Here is a 17,252-nt window from a genome sequence, read left to right as displayed (position 1 = left end):
GCGCTGTTGGTAGAGTGGCCGTGCCAGCAACCTGAGGGTTCCTGGTTCAATCCCCACCTTCTACCAACCTCGTCACGCCCGTTGTGTCCTTGAGCAAGACACTTCACCCTTGCTCCTGATGGGTCGTGGTTAGGGCCTTGCATGGCAGCTCCCGCCATATGTGTGAATGTGTGTGTGAATGGATGAATGTGGAAAAAATAAAAAAATTAAAAAAAATAAAAAATAAAAAAATAACTGACACAAATACATATAATCCTACATTTATGGATAATATGTTATCCTTATGTAATTCACAGACTCTCATAAGGACATAGTGGGTTATAATACTAGGCAGCAATTTTGCATATTTCTATAGTGATGGTATTTGGACTTAGGTGTGAACATTCTACTTGTAAATAGAATGCTGAATCATTCACACCAGTGTCTTCAACAATCATGGTCAGTCCTTAAAAATTAACACCAGTAGTGAGTTTTGTAATATACTTCAGTCTACAACCCAACATCAACACATTTCAGAAGCTTTTATCTACTTTCAAGTAAGTTGATATTAGAAAGTGTCCAATACAAATAAACCCCTTTTCAGCTGCTTTTGGCTATAAAGCATTAGCCTTAACATTTCTGTTTTACAAAAGATAAATACACTTGTCAGCTGAGGACAAAATCAATATTATTGCAATATCACTTTGCTGCCGGTAAATACTGTACACACACGACACAAAAAACAGTAACTGCACCACACGACACAAAAAACAGTAACTGCACCAGAGGTGTGGACTCGAGTCACATGACTTGGACTCGAGTCAGACTCGAGTTATGAATTTGATGACTTTAGACTCGACTTGACAAAATGTAAAGAGACTTGCAACTCGACTTAGACTTTAACATCAATGACTTGTGACTTCACTTGGACTTGAGGCTTTTGACTTGACATGACTTGCTACTTTTCCCAAAACCCAAACCTTAAAAAGTTATTTGGGAGCACTCCGTATCTTTCATTTTATACGTCTGTGTCTATAAGCGTGTGTGCTGCGTGTCAGCGTGTGTGCTGTCAGTACAACAGCCAATCAAATTAAATCTACGTTGTTTTCATCACACAGCTCTCATCCAATCCAATTGCAGGACAACCACCGAACATGAGTTGTCAAACAATGCGGCAGTGAGAAACAATTATGCCAAAGTTGGTTTCGTTCGGGTATAAAAACTACGACTTGGTCAACAAAAAACGAATTGCTTTATGCAAATCACGCAGTTCGAATATTACAGACGGAGACGCAACAACTTCCAACTTCGTTCGACATTTGAAGTTGCACAAAGAAGGGTAAGTTTTGAATGTAAGATAACGTTTATTGGCTAAGTAACATGACTTATTTGCTGTGTAGTTAAATCAGTGAGGCTGCAAACTCACTGCTAACGTTATAACCATAGACATCTTATAAGGGTACGCAGCATTGAGCGCTACTGCCTACTGGCGCAGACGAGACGCGGGGCCGCCATCTTGGAGTGGTGATCCGCTCCACTCAGTGCAATTCATTTGGCAGGAGCAATGAACTGTCAGCAAATTTAATTCATCTTACCTCACTGAATACCACTGATTTTCACGCGTTTTTTTGTCATACGTGTAGTTATGATAACGGACACATGTTTTGGCGTTTTTATTATTCATAGTTTGCTTAACAGTAATATAATATTCTTATACGCTATAAGTGACCAGACGTCCGAGATCAAAACTGGGAATATAATCCCAGAGAAGGGGGAAAAAAACGGTCAGCTATTTTTAAATTGAAGGAACAATATGATTAGATTATATATACATGCGTATATCCTACATAAACAATGTATGAATACATTAGATATCTATATATTTTAGGGACCTATAGACTGTAACTCTGTTGCTGCAGCAGCAGAGAGTTTATTCTGTCTTGACACTTTGTATTGATATTTTGTATTACATTCTTCCCTTAAATGATAATGTTTACAGTGATTGTTTTATATCTATTTTTTATGTATGTCGCTTTGGATAAAAGCGTCTGCCAAATACTTAAACATATATAAACACCTGAAAGTCTTTATATCAGCTAAAACCACCAATCTGTTTCACTGGATTCAGAATAAAACCAAATGCTGTCTTACCCAACAATGTTAGTATTTGAATATTGTTACTTGAAGACTTATTCCTGGTTACAATTATACTGTTAAGAAAGTATTGTCTTATACTTTGCCTAAAATGAGAATGCATCATAAACAGTGGCGGCTGGTGAATTTTGTTTTAGGTGGGGCTGAAAGTTTGTAAACCAAACCCCTGTAGGGGGGTCATCCTCCCCTGGAAGATTTCTTTGTGATTCTCACATACAAATATTGAAGATCTTTGCTCCTTCTCAACTTTGTGGTAATGTTATTTTCATAAAATGCAACCAATAGTATGTTAATGTTTGTTTTTGCAAATGTGTTTATTCTGTAAAGCACATATGTCAGAGTCAAGGCCCGCGGGCCATATCCGGCCCGCGAGAAGGTTTTTTACGGCCCTTGGGATGATCTTGATTTATTATTAGAACCGGCCCGCAGACCGCAGATCTTTTACACGCACCAAGCGGATGCCGGTCCAAGGTTCCGAAAGGGGGCGAGCGGCCCGCCGGGACGCGCCTGCCGGCCGAAGGGCTGCAGCCCGGCCGTCAGTCGCGGAGCCCGCCGTGCCACGCGCGCCAAGGGGGCGGGCCGAAACCCGGCCCCGAGGCCCTGAGACTTCTGCTTTGTTTCCCCAAACCGCGCGTCACCGCCGGGCCCGCACCACCGTCGGGCTGCAGCCCGAGCGTCGGTGGCGGAACCCGTCATGTGCCGCGCGCGCCAAGCGGAGCGGGGGGGTCAAGCGGGCCGAAACCCGCAGGCCACCCCCTCACCACGAGGCCCTGAGACTTCTGCGTTTGACCCCTACGCGCGGCCCGTCGGGACGCGCCCGCCGTCAAGCCACGAGGGCCAGCCGTCGGGTCGCGGAGCCCGCCGTGCCACGCGCGCCAAGGGGCGGGCCGAAACCAGCGGGGGGTTTCGGGCACCCAACTCGCCTCCCTCCCACGGAGGGAGGAGGGGGGTTTAATGTGAACATTACTGTGCAATCACATATTTAGAGTTTTTACTCAATTCAAGTTTAAAAGTTAAAGTTTAATATTTGTTTTCACTGCATGTTACTTCTCCTTAAACAAAGTGTTGTTTTTGATTTATAGATTTTTGCACTTTATTTTATTGTATTTCAATTTAATTATATTTTAAAAATATTTCAGTTGAGTGGATGATAGAAAATTGCTATTATTGTTTTTTTCTTTGAAGTAAATTTAGCCCACTTTTGCTAAAATAGAAAATATAGGCTACTGATGGTGCCTTGAATACCGGTTTCTTTCATTTAATGTTCATGTTATGGGGATTTTTATATAAAGGAAATTTGTCTTTTGTGTCTGTTGAAAATTAAAGATTACTGACAGAGCCATAAGAAAATATTGCTTTATTTATCTGATCATATTGGAATATATTTGTTAGGTTTTCAGTAGGTTCAATTAGGTTCACTAGACTATATGCGTCATTTAAAAATTTTTCAATGAACATTCGAACAGTCCGGCCCTCGGCTTGTAGCTAAATTTTTTATTTGGCCCTCCGTCCATTTGACTTTGACACCCCTGCTGTAAAGGAATGAGTTAAATGTTTAAAATTGTTTAAACTATTAAAATGACTGGTTAATAGTGCTATTATGAATTGCAATGTCAGCACTATTTTTTTTCCTGCAATTTCAAATGCACTTGTTTTAATAAATAAATACAGCGTTTTAAAAGCATACACAATCTGTGTAAAAATATTAGTCTGTGGTTAAAAGGACTTGAAAGGACTCGAAACTCAAAATGCAGGACTTGGGACTTGACTTGAGACTTTCTCGTCTTGACTTTGGACTTGACTCGGGACTTGACTCGAGACTTGAGGGCAAAGACTTGAGACTTACTTGTGACTTGCAAAGCAATGACTTGGTCCCACCTCTGAACTGCACCACACCCGCAATGCAACATGAGAATTCTAATACACCTGTTTGAGCAGCTATGGGTGTGGCACCCTCGCATCTAATTGTTAAAAACAACAATTAAAATGTACTACTGAGGGATTAAATCATTCCAACCGACTGAACAGACTATATATAACACAATGGATAAATACAGAGTTTAGCCAATGGCTAAATTGGGGCCCTAAGCATAAGTATTAGTTGCCCATATATATATATATATATATATATATATATATATATATATATATATATATATATATATATATATATATAATATATATATATATATATAATATAATGTAGTAACAGACACGCTCATAACAATGTGTAATATGTTCATTATTTACCGTATTTTGATCATTTTAATCATTTCCGGGATTTATTTCTTCTGCGCATTGATTTCTCTTTCCAGAAATCCCGTCTGACTTCTGGCAACAACTTGTGTTCCTACTTCCAGAATCAAACACGCGTGTGTGCTCTACTCATGGCAGACTTGGCAACAGACAACGAAGTCGACTATTTTTGGACAAATGAGGATTCATAATCTTATATTTTGACAGCTAAATATATTGAGGATGAACTACTGCTTATAGAAGTGAGCACAATATAGGGTGAAACATTGGAGCAGACGGAAACAGAGTGAGGTGAAAAAGTCACTCGAAGCAGAAATTGTTGATTTTGGAGACAAGCTATTTCGACATAAATGGCGTGCTTACACAAAATCAATTGGAAATATCCCGGGCCAGCTGGACCAGACGAACAAATGTCCATCCAGTGAGTCTCACTTTAATATCAATCACAATACACGCAGCACACCAAGCGTGTCATTACAACTACAGTACATACGCTCTCTGGCTAGTTCAGCTGTGTACAAACAAAACATGAATTGTGGGCTAATACTTTACAGACACTAATATGTTTGTTCATGTTTTTCAGTTAGTACAGATTGGTGTTCTATCGCAGTTAGAATTACAAACTTAAACGCGTTTCGTGCTGACGTAGAAGCCAGTTTCTCTCGCCATAGTGAGCTTTTACGGCCAATACTGAAGCACACCGATGTGTTACTACGATAGAAAAAGAGTTCCTCTGTGTTCGCTCTTACAATAACAATGGCGCTACAGTTTATTACACAGGTTCAGAATGTAAATGAAGTATTGTCGACGTTTTTTTAATGCATTTTTAAAGTGACTTAGAGGTAAAATTGATTGCTCCCATTAGCTGCATTGCTAGCCACCTAGAACAAGCCAATGTTTACATTTGAGAATACAAAAGAAAAAAAAAACTTTGGTCTTTTTGTCTCTCATAATGATTGTGAACAATAGGAAAATTCCAAAAAAGTGCAGTTCTCCTTTACCATAATAAACACATACATGTGTTAATCTTCCTGGCAAATCTTCTGTCAGGGATCAAACCCACTACGTCTGTCTTTTTAATTCAGTGGATTCATGCAACGCGCCACAGGGCACGGTGACGATCTCAAAGAGTGGGAAGGGGCTAAGAATTAATGTTCAGTGAAATTTCATAAGAAGCATCCTGTCATTCAATAAATGACATTTTACATGTGCTTCTTCATGCAAAATGGGGACCCCCACATACCGCGTGACCCTATGCACAGCGCGTGATGATCTGTGTATAGCGTATTTGTCTTTTGTCACCAGATTTTTCTGCTTTTACAAAAGGTGAATAATGTATTATTAAATACGGACCGTTTTATTCTGACAATCAACCAAACATATTTGGCCTATGTGACATCTGTCCCGCTTTACCGCATCTTTCTGAAATTGGTAAATTTTTTCTGCAGCATTCAAATAAAATAGAAGAATAGGAAATGGGACGGAGCTGCTGGAAGTTGACCAATGACTAAGCAACCTGCATATAGTGGCCGACGGTCTATAGAGTCACTTTTGCAGTTTCTTTTGAGTGGTCACATTAGACAGGTTTGACTGGCCACTAATTGTCTACCAGCTGCTGCAGTATTTGTATTGTATAGCTTGACTACAACAAAACTAATGTTTTGTATATGTACACATATAAATAATCTAAGAAAGTAATGTAAAAAAGAAAAACAAATGTGTGTAGACTGCAGGGTATTACTTTCATGCTTTTATTTTGAAGCTCATTGAGCACTCTGTCATTGTGGGCATGTTTTAATGTTGTGTAACTAGACTAGACAGTAGTAAAATTTCACCACACTGCTTAGTGAGAATGAGAAAGTTAATGATAATACAACCTGTTTGCATATTTACGGAACAATTTTAATGAGAAAAGCAGTTGACAATGTATTTATATATTAAAGATTAAAGTACCAATGATTGTCACACACACACTAGATGTGGTGAAATTTGTGCTCTGCATTTGACCCATCCATCCCCTTGGGGAGCAGTGGGCAGCAGCGGCGCCGCGCCCGGGAATCATTTTGGTGATTTAACCCCCAACTCCAACCCTTGATGCTGAGTGCCAAGCAGGGAGGTAATGGGTCCCATTTTTATAGTCTTTGGTATGACTCAGCTGGGATTTGAACTCCAACCTACCGATCTCAGGGCGGACACTCTAACCACTAGGCCACTGAGAAGGTATGTGTATATGTTAGTTAATCGTTAGTTTTAATGATAATAGTAATAATTAAGGCTGTCAATTAAAATATTTAACCGCAATAATCACATCGTTCTTAGTTAACTCAAAATTAATTACAATTAATCGCAGATAGATATCATTTTTCATCATTAATAAGTGTACCCTAGATCAGTTGTGCCCAACCGGGCCGCGGACCGGTACGATTGGTATCGGGCCGCACAAGAAATTAAAATGTTGTTTTTTTTGTTTGTTTTAATTAAATCAACATAAAAAACACAATATATACATTATGTCAAGTCAAGTCAAGTCAACTTTATTTATATAGCACATTTTCAACAACTGTTTAGAAAAAAAAAAAAAAAAAAAAAAAAAATAAAAATAAAAAAAATATCAATATTGATCAATACAGTCTGCAGGGATACAGTCCGTAAGCACACATGATTGTATTTCTTTATGAAAAATAAATAAATAAATAAAATAAAAATACCCCCCCCCCTCCCCGGTCCGTGGGACACATTTTCAAGCGTTGACCGGTCCGCAGCTACAAAAAGGTTGGGGAACACTGCCCTAGATGGATAATTTTCAAGTTTTAACATCATGACTGGACAATTAATTTGCTTTAATGAAATGTGTTTTAAACATTATGCCTTTTTTAACCAGCTCAACACAAAAAGGACATAAACACGCTTTTAATGAAAATAAAAAAAATGACCTGCACTGGGTTGGTGTCTTGCCAGATTTTATATTTTGTATAAATACAGAATTTGTATTTATGCTTTAGGAACACTTACATTCAGAGCAGGAGCTATGCCATGTTTAGATGCCAGTTTCACGCATTAATAACACAAAATTTGGATTGTAACAATCATGGTTTGATTCCCTCCTGGTACGCCGGCTTACTACCACCTCCGAAGACATGCACCTGGGCATAGGTTGATTGGCAACACTAAATTGGCCCTGTGTGTGAATGTTGTCTGTCTATCTGTGCTGGCCCTGTGATGAGGTGGCAAATTGTCCAGGGTGTACCCCACCTTCTGCTCGAATGCAGCTGAGATAGGCTCCAGCATCCACCGCGACCTCGAAAGGGGACAAGCGGTAGAAAATGGATGGATGGATGGTTTGATTGTCAAAGATGTTTGCTAATGTAAAATGTGATATTTCTACCTGAATAAATGCATTAATATGTACAATACATGTTGTACAAGCTAACCTTCTCTATTTATTAATAGAATGTAATATTCAGCCTGTAAATCCTTCTGTAATTCTGGACTCGTCCAGAACATGTTAGAAAATAATTTACACCCCCCACCCCCCATATTTATCAACTGATGTATTAGCATTTCTTATCACAGAATAACATTACAAAACATCTTTGACAAAGCATGATCGTAATGTAAGACATTTTTATTTTTAATGTAGTTAAACCAGATGTATAGCGTAGCGCTTTTTTTTTTAAGCAGTCACAGTAACAATCTAAATTGTATGTAATCAATGCACCCTCACTATAATCTATACACGCAAGTTATGTTAAATGGGTTAAACTTGTATAGCGCTTTTCTACCTTCAAGGTACTCAAAGCGCTTTGACACTATTTTCACATTCACCCATTCACACACACATTCACGCACTGATGGCGGGAGCTCCCATGCAAGGCCCTAACCACGAAATCATCAGGAGCAAGGGTGAAGTGTCTTGCTCAAGGACACAACAGACGTGACGAGGTTGGTAGAAGGTGGGGATCGAACCAGGAACCTTCAGGTTGCTGGCACAGCCACTCTCCCAACCGCGCCACGACGTCCCCAGCTAAGCACCACCTGAACATTTGAACAATGCACAGCAGTAATTTATTGCAGTGATGTCGTCTTGGCGGAAAATTGTCTTTTCTTGTCATGAGAACAACTTGCCATGGCTTGGAACCTGATATTTCCATAATGTACATTTTTCTTTCTCCATTTATGCTCGCTTGGGTCTTATCACTAAGCAGTGAACTGCAGCCAAGTTTCCCCCGTTACGGCACGGCCCGAGGGTCAAAAAGGACGTGTGTGCGTTAATCGGCCGTTAAAAAAAATGTGTGTCGTTATTGAAATGTACAGTTAACGCATTATTTGACACCCCTAGGAATATCACATGAGAAGGTGGACTGGGAATTGAGTTGTCAAACAAGTTGGTGACCTAAGCGGTTCCACCGTAAACATTTTTCTGGACAGAGATGAGATAGATTGTTACTTACCCCAGATGGGCAGGTCGTCAATGTACATTTGGTACCAGTAGTGATTCTTTATGGCATACACAAAAGCATCCCGTTTGGCTTTGTCCAGGTCGATTTCACAATATGTCATCTGCAAGACTTCATCTGCGGGTGTGAAAAATGCAATTTTTTGTGGGGCATTAAAAAATTGCGTAAAGAAATACATCCACTGTTAGTGGATGTATTTTTTGTCATAAAAAAATACAATCATGTGTGCTTACGGACTGTATCCCTGCAGACTGTATTAATCTATATTGATATATAATGTAGAAACCAGAAATATTAATAACAGAAAGAAACAACCCTTTTCTGCGAAAGAGTGTGAATGAGTGTAAATGGGGGAGGGAGGTTTTTTGGGTTGGTGCACTAATTGTAAGTGTATCTTGTGTTTTTTATGTTGATTTAATGAAAAATTAAAAATAAAATATATATATTTATTTTTTTTAAATTCTTGTGCGGCCCGGTGGTTGGGGACCACTGACCTATATGACATCATCACCGGTTGACTTCAGTGGTTCTTGGCTAACTAATAACACAGTTAAAACCATGAGTCGCTATGCTTTTTTTATTCAGTATGGCTGGAAAATACCCCATCATTGAGCCAAATTTTTTTTAAATGCCAGCACTTGATAAAGAAGGTGAGAAACACTACAAGAAATGCAAGAGAGAACTGGGCAATAAATCAATTGTATTGATTAACACAAGTTTTTAGCCCCTGGGAGCTTTCGCTCTACCCCTAATTTTTTAAGCGGACATTCACACACATCGCAACAACATGGCCACTGCTCGCACAATAGAGAGCGAAAAGCTAGTTCCCAATAAGAGAACTGTGTGGTCACAACTCGTCATCCATCCATTTTCTACCGCTTGTCCCTTTCAGGGTTGCGGGGGTTGCTGGAGCTTATCTCAGCTGCATTCGGGCGGAAGGCGGGGTACACCCTGGACAAGTCACCACCTCATCGCAGGGCCAACACAGATAGACAGACAACATTCACACACTAGGGCCAGTTTAGTGGTTTGGATTTGATGCAACATACATGGAACAAGTAACTGCACAAAACAAAGTTTGTTTCAAAAAGTCTGAAACCGACACATCAAGGCAAGTGGGAGAATTGCAACTCTTTATTAAACAAACAATAGCGCAGCAATAAATTAATACATTCCTGCTAAAAGCATCTTACTCTTGTAGAATCATTTACACAAAGCACCATGTGTGATAAGGAGCATGATGGCGAAATATCACCAAAGTGCTTGCTCTGTATAGCTAAAGATGTGGTGCCTCGATTTACAGTGAAAAAAGCTTATGTTTATCCACTTACGAAAACAACAGCACCCTCTTAATATCAGTATTATTCATTTTGTGTGGAGATTTTATTCAGAACAGTAATTATTTACTTAGTTAGCTTATTTGCTTAGCAGCTATTCACTTAGTTTCCTGAAAGTTATTCTATACAAATCTGTTCTAAAAAATAACTTCATAAAAAATTTGAATTTTGCCAAGAGTAAAATGCAGTTTATGTTTATGCTATGTATCCTGTGGATTGTGGCATTGTTTGTCTCTTTTCTATCCACTAGATTTTGATCAAATAAAAGCAAAACTTGTATTAAATTATTTCTGTTATTTTTGTTTGTCTTTTTTGAAAATTTGGAAATAAACATGAACAAAAAGATGTTGGCCATATTGCCCAGGCCTAAGTATCATTGTCCATTTCATTCATCATTCATATGCATTTGACATTATTTTATGCACGTAAAACTATACAAATTCACTGAAAAAGGTGTTTCATATGTTTTTGTGTCTGGAATATATTCAATGGATGTGCATTATTTCCTATGAAATAAATTGGTTCCGGTTTTGTACAGGTCAGTCCTCTGACCTTTTTGGAACTGAAAACCAATGTACCACTGTAGTTTTATTTTAGTCAAAATCATGATTGCTCTTCAAGAAAATATTGACTGATAAAATACTGACATCGTTAAAACTGGTGAACAAGCCTCAAAAGGTCAGGACCTAAGATACACTGACACATTTCTTGTCTTGTCACTTCAGATCAGCCTAAGACTTTTACTTTTTAATGCACCAATATTATAACTTGAGTCTCCTTACTTCTTCTATGTAGTATCTATCGCCTACACCTGTCCACTAACCAGCATAACATGCCATTCTTGTGTTTGCTCTGATCACACTCGTCCTTTGTAAATTTGACTTATTTCAGAATTCAGCTATCCTAACCTTTATCAATTCCAATAATGTCTCTTATCAACATCACGATCCAAAGATCCTGTACTTATTACTATGCCCAAAACCATATCATTTTGGTTTGGAGTATTTACATTTACATAGAAGACTAATATTAGCAATCTATTCATCAAGTCAGACCATCAAGTCAGACCAGGAACGGAATTTCAGATTTTAGAGAAAATTTAAGGATTTTAAGTGCGCCTTATAGTCTGAAAAATACAGTAAAAGGAACCATACCAGCTAGAACTAAAGACAGATAATTAAGCCAGTTCGCTACCAGGAATCACAAATAAACTTCAGCTGCAATTTGCATACTTATTCCCTCAGTCAAAAACATAGCTTCTGATTGATTTATTCTTGATTGCCTTACTTGTTCGTGATTCATATTGCCGTGTAGAGGCCAACTCACGCTTATCTCACATCTGACTGCTGATTGGTCAGCTGCAGTGTTTTGTCAATCATTGTAACATTGGCAAGAAGGCCGTCCCAGAAAGCCAATCAATGAGCTTGTGGGGGGTCTAAAAGGAACAAGCTTCAGCCTGAGAGGTTGTCTACTTGGCGCTAGTGTTTGACTTGTCTCCATTCAATAGCGTAACATTATTTTTGAACGTTAAAGAGTGTCGGGGACAAAAACCGCATTCTCTAAAAGTGCAGGGTGGAGTAGAATACCTTTGAACTTGATGTTAAGGCCGCTGAATTCCAGCTCCACTCCTTGCAGGGCTTCTCCGAGAGTCTCATGGTAATGACTGATGGTCTTCTTTGAGCCCACACAGAAGGGCAAAGAGAAATACTTGTACGTCTCCTGTCGGTTGTGGTAAGGCCCCACTGTGTTCATCCATAATACAACCTCCTCCTTATCTGTGTACTGTAAGAAAAGAAGCACTCTTATTATGAATGCAATGGCACCATACACTTTTCATTGATCTGTTCTTGACATTTTATCAAACACCAGTCATTTTTGTAAATGTGTAAAGAAACATTCTTTGATTTAGTTAGTCATTAGAAGTAAGAGTCAAAGGCAGTGACGATGATGAGGCCTGACGTTAAAAAACTAAGTGTTTACAGTACGTATAAAAAGCAGTCACTTGTTGGGTTTCTAATGGACTGTGTCATTTATTTGCTACAGTTTCTATTCAGACATTAATTGACATTACAAGATCTAATAACGCCTACGTGAGCCAGTCAAACTTGAGAGTTGTTTCCGCCGGCGAGTGCTTGGTTAGAAAATGCTGGAGGAGCAAGGAAGCTAACATGCTAGCAGTGCTGATGCTAGCTAGCTAGCAGCAGGTTAGCAATATATTCGATGTAGCCTGACGTAAACGCTAAACAACGCAACAACTGCCACTCGTATCTACGCTTCGACTTCGGCTCGCCGTCGCAGCTAATAGAACGTTAGCATGTTTCACAAAAACGTCCATTCTTTTGAAGAATCGGCCTTTCAAACGCAGTCTTACTGTGTGTTCGTGTTCATCAGCCTCGACAGGTAAAAGGGAGCCCACAAAAGTGAGGAACGCCACGGCTGCCACCTTCCACCTGGATGATCCCATTTCTTTACAAAGAAAGTGTGCAGAAAGATCGGGGATGTTAGCAACGCGCGGCTATCCCACCTTCTTCCTGGTTGTATGACAGAGGCAATTTTTGGGACGCTCTCCGACTCGTACGCATATAGCGTAAGTGTTTTCGCCGAATGCTCATCGGGCACGACCCGATTGGCCGAGGTGCGTCACGTGGCTTGGTTCATCTAATTACACTGGAAAGCGGTGACTCAAGCGGTGAATTACGAAACGCTGTCGGCGCATCTTCCGCAACCTTCAGCCACGTCATCCGACTGCCAAAACCGGAGCTTCACGTTTGCACAATCTGGTACGACAACCGTGTCTCAGTTGGAAGGAAGTGGATCTGTTTACAGTCCGTGTCAACCTGAAGAATTACTGACAATTCCATGCGTTGAAGTGCGGCATGTCAAAGGACGCACATGCAGGATTCACTTTTAACGGGAAAAGTCAATAAAGTCAATACATCCGTTGACATGACGTGGAAACAGGATACGAGGGCAAACACAATGAAGCTATTGTAAAAAAAAAAAAAAAAAGTATAGCATCTTAATTTACAAAATTGACTAAACTGGATTTGGACTACATTGGGATTTTGTTTCTTAATGATATGAATTTCCCAATACATTTTAGCCCAAGTGAGCATTAAGAATATGTTTTATGTGTGAAAATTACATGTTTCAATTAAATTATAAACTATTCAATATTCTCATAAATGTTTGACACCTGAATTGACCTGTTTAAAGGCCTACTGAAATGATTTTTTTTTAGTTAAACGGGGATAGCAGATCTATTCTATGTGTCATACTTGATCATTTCGCGATATTGCCATATTTTTGCTGAAAGGATTTAGTATAGAACGACGATAAAGATTGCAACTTTTGGTATCTGATAAAAAAAAGGCTTGCACCTACCTGAAGTAGCGTGACGTAGTCAGTTGAACATATACGCAAAGTTCCCTATTGTTTACAATGATGGCCGCATGAAGTGAGAGAGATTCGGACCGAGAAAGCGACAATTTCCCCATTAATTTGAGCGAGGATGAAAGATTTGTGGATGAGTAAAGTGCAAGTGAAGGACTAGTGGGGAGTTGAAGCTATTCAGATAGGGAAGATGCTGTGAGAGCCGGGGGTGACCTGATATTCAGCTGGGAATGACTACAACAGTAAATAAACACAAGACATATATATATATACTCTATTAGCCACAACACAACCAGGCTTATATTTAATATGCCACAAATTAATCCTGCATAAAAACAACTGCGTGTTTGTTATGCTAGCTCCTAGCTCCTCTGCTAGCTCCTAGCTCCATAGAACACGCCAATACAATTCAAACACCTGATCAACACACACAATCACTCAGCCCAAAAGACCGTTTACCTAACCCAAGGTTCATAAAGCTTATATATTTTTAAAAAGTTACGTACGTGACGCGCACATACGGTCAAGTTATCGAATGTTTAGCAGCCAAGGCTGCATACTCACGGTACCTGATATTCAGCTGGGAATGACTACAACAGTAAATAAACACAAGACATATATATACTCTATTAGCCACAACACAACCAGGCTTATATTTAATATGCCACAAATTAATCCTGCATAATAACACCTGCGTGTTTGTTATGCTAGCTCCTAGCTCCTCTGCTAGCTCCTAGCTCCATAGAAAACGCCAATACAATTCAAACACATGATCAACACACACAATCACTCAGCCCAAAAGACCGTTCACCTAACCCAAGGTTCATAAAGCTTATATATTTTAAAAAAGTTACGTACATACGCAAAAAAAAGCCAAAGCTGCATACTCACAGTAGCACGTCTGCGTCTTTGTCATCCAAATCAAAGTAATCCAGGTAAGAGTCTGTGTTGTCCCAGTTCTCTAAAGGCGTCTGTGTATCCAAGTCAAATGTCCTCCTGGTTAGAGTCTCTGTTATCCGAGTTCTTCCATCTTGACTGCATCTTTCGGGAATGTAAACAAAGAAGCGCCGGCTGTGTACTGTTGTGGCTGACTACGTTACAAAAATACGTCCATTTCGCACCGACAACTTTCTTCTTTGCTTGCTCAGCTTCCTTCATAATGCAATGAACATGATTGAAACAGATTCACGAACACAGATGTCCAGAATACTGTGGAATTATGAAATGAAAACAGAGCTTTTTCGTATTGGCTTCAATGTGGAAGGCATACCCGTGTTCGCCGGTCTACGTCACGCGCATACGTCATCCTCAGAGGCGTTTCGAACCGGAAGTTTAGCGGCAAATTTAAAATGTCACTTTATAAGTTAACCCGGCCGTATTGGCATGTGTTATAATGTTAAGATTTCATCATTGATATATAAACTATCAGTCGGTAGTAGTGGGTTTCAGTAGGCCTTTAAGATTTGTGATTCGGGCTCCAGTACTCTGGAATGCCCTCCCGGTAACAGTTAGAGATGCTACCTCAGTAGAAGCATTTAAGTCCCATCTTAAAACTCATTTGTATACTCTAGCCCAGGGGTCGGCAACCCGCGGCTCCGGAGCTGCATTCGGCTCTTTGACCACTCTGATGCGGCTCAGCTGCATACTTGCCGACCCCCCCGATTTTCCCAGGAGATTTATGGATCTCAGTGCCTCTCCTAGATAACTCCCAGGGCAAATATAATCCTATTTTCACTCTAATTGCTAAATTAAGGGCGTGCCCTAATTGGACTGCAGTAATTGTCCTATATAGCATTTACAAACAGCATGCCAGCCCGGCCACATGTTGTATGTAGCTTTTACTTACACACGTAGGAGACAGCAAAGCATACTTAGTCATCAGCCACACAGTTTACACTGACGGTAGCCGTATAAAACAACTTTAACACTGTTACGTTACAAATATGCGCCACACTGTGAACCCACAACAAAAAAGAATGAAAAACACATTTCTGGGAACATCCCACCGTAACACAACATAAACACAACACAACCAATACCCAGAATCCCATGCAGCCCTAACTCTTCCGGTCTAGATTATACACCCCGCTACCACCAACCCCCCCCACACATCAGCCCCCCCCCTCCGTGCGTCGGTTGAGCGGAAGAGTTAGTGCTGCATGGGATTCTGGGTATTTGTTGTGTTGTGTTATGTTGTGTTACAGTGCAAATGTTTTCCAGAAATATGTTTGTCATTCTTTTTTGGTGTGGGTTCAAAGTGTGGCGCATATTTGTAACGTAACAGTGTTAAAGTTGTTTTATACGGCTACCGTCAGTGTAAGCTGTGTGGCTGCTGATCTAGTATGCCTTGCTGTCACTTTCGTGAGCATGAGCAAGCTTCTACATGTGGTCGAGCAGGTACACTGTTTGGGCAGGCTGTAGAGGGCGCCAAAAACAGTGCCATCACGCCCTGATATTCGGGAGTCTCCCGGAAATAATGAGAAGGGTTGGCAAGTATGACGCTATCAAGCGCCATTCATTCAAAAGTCGCGGGCCGCACTAACATTAATTGTCCATATTAATGTGCGTGCCGGTGCGTGTGTCTGAGACCCCTGGTTAACATATCACAAAGCAATTTAAGCTTTGTATGCGGTGTTTTTCATTTTAAATTTTAATTTTTTTTTTGTGCCTCCCATTATTTTCTTTAATTTGTGAAACTTGCCAAAATGGCTCTTTGAGTGGTAAAGGTTGCCGACCCCTGCTCTAGCCTTTAAATAGACCCCCATTTTAGACCAGTTGATCTGCCTTTTCTTTTCTGCTTTTCGAATACCTTTATAACTGATAACAGTAGTTCAGCCGGGATATGCTCCTTTCAAAATTAGATTTACAGCCCTGAAATATTGTTATTGTTTTCATTTCGATGCCCCGCCCTCCACCGTTTGACCAATTAAAAAGTCTGTGAGTGTGTCACATCCAGGTTGCCAGTTACGCACCGCCCTTTTCATCGAGCTACTGCCACTGGTAAAGTTACTAAACATGTCAGACCTTAGTAAATCTAAAAGGCATCGTTACGATTCTCAACTTATTCATGACAAAGCCAGGAACAAAACAAGGATTTGTATCGGCGGCGCCTTTGAAAGATGGAGATGATTGAAGGCGGTGAAGATTTTTTCATCTGACGCCAAACTTGCTAATTTCAACCTTGATAGGTAAGTAAGGCATTTACGTTTTCTTATTACTTGTAATAAAATGAAATGAACATTTCGTATATAAACTATATTGTCCAATACAGTCTATGATCTTGTCTAACAAAGCTAGTATGTTCGTGCACACGAATGCTTGGGAGCGAAGCACCATCACACTAGTGTAATGCTTAGCATGCTTGCCCGGTCAGTGACACATCGATATATAGGCAAATGTGGGAAATATATGCCCGTTAGCCTGTATGTCGATGTGTCATCCAACTGACAGAGCAAAATATATTTTCAACAAATAAAACCGATGTGGATATGGGTAGTGTCAGTGCCTATTTCGTTCTCAATATGCTGATACACTGAGGAAATGCGTTCCAACATTAACACGGCTAATTGCGGTTTCTGGTACTGTATGTGCATCAGGCACATAATGGGTGGTAGTTGCTTGGCACAATATAATGCATTACATGAAATAATTTCCTACTTTGTGTATTGACATGGTA

The 17,252-nt window shown here is 39.9% G+C and overlaps 1 protein-coding gene across 1 annotated transcript in view; it reads right to left on the bottom strand.

Annotated features, from left to right (window-relative positions):
• tm9sf3 (transmembrane 9 superfamily member 3) overlaps positions 1 to 12,815 on the bottom strand; it is a 43,933-nt gene extending 31,118 nt beyond the window's left edge. Inside the window, exons 1-3 of the mRNA XM_062058680.1 lie at positions 12,555 to 12,815; positions 11,770 to 11,965; positions 8,841 to 8,963 (exon numbers count right to left, since the gene is read on the bottom strand). Coding sequence (XP_061914664.1) covers positions 8,841 to 8,963; positions 11,770 to 11,965; positions 12,555 to 12,647 — 412 coding nt within the window. The 5' untranslated portion in view covers positions 12,648 to 12,815. The remainder of the gene's footprint in view (positions 1 to 8,840; positions 8,964 to 11,769; positions 11,966 to 12,554) is intronic.
• Positions 12,816 to 17,252: the final 4,437 nt, after the last annotated feature.

The sequence above is a fragment of the Entelurus aequoreus genome, linkage group LG09 (genome assembly GCF_033978785.1).
Source record: "Entelurus aequoreus isolate RoL-2023_Sb linkage group LG09, RoL_Eaeq_v1.1, whole genome shotgun sequence".
Lineage (NCBI taxonomy): Eukaryota > Metazoa > Chordata > Actinopteri > Syngnathiformes > Syngnathidae > Entelurus > Entelurus aequoreus.
This window is presented reverse-complemented; position numbering and strand designations above follow the sequence as displayed.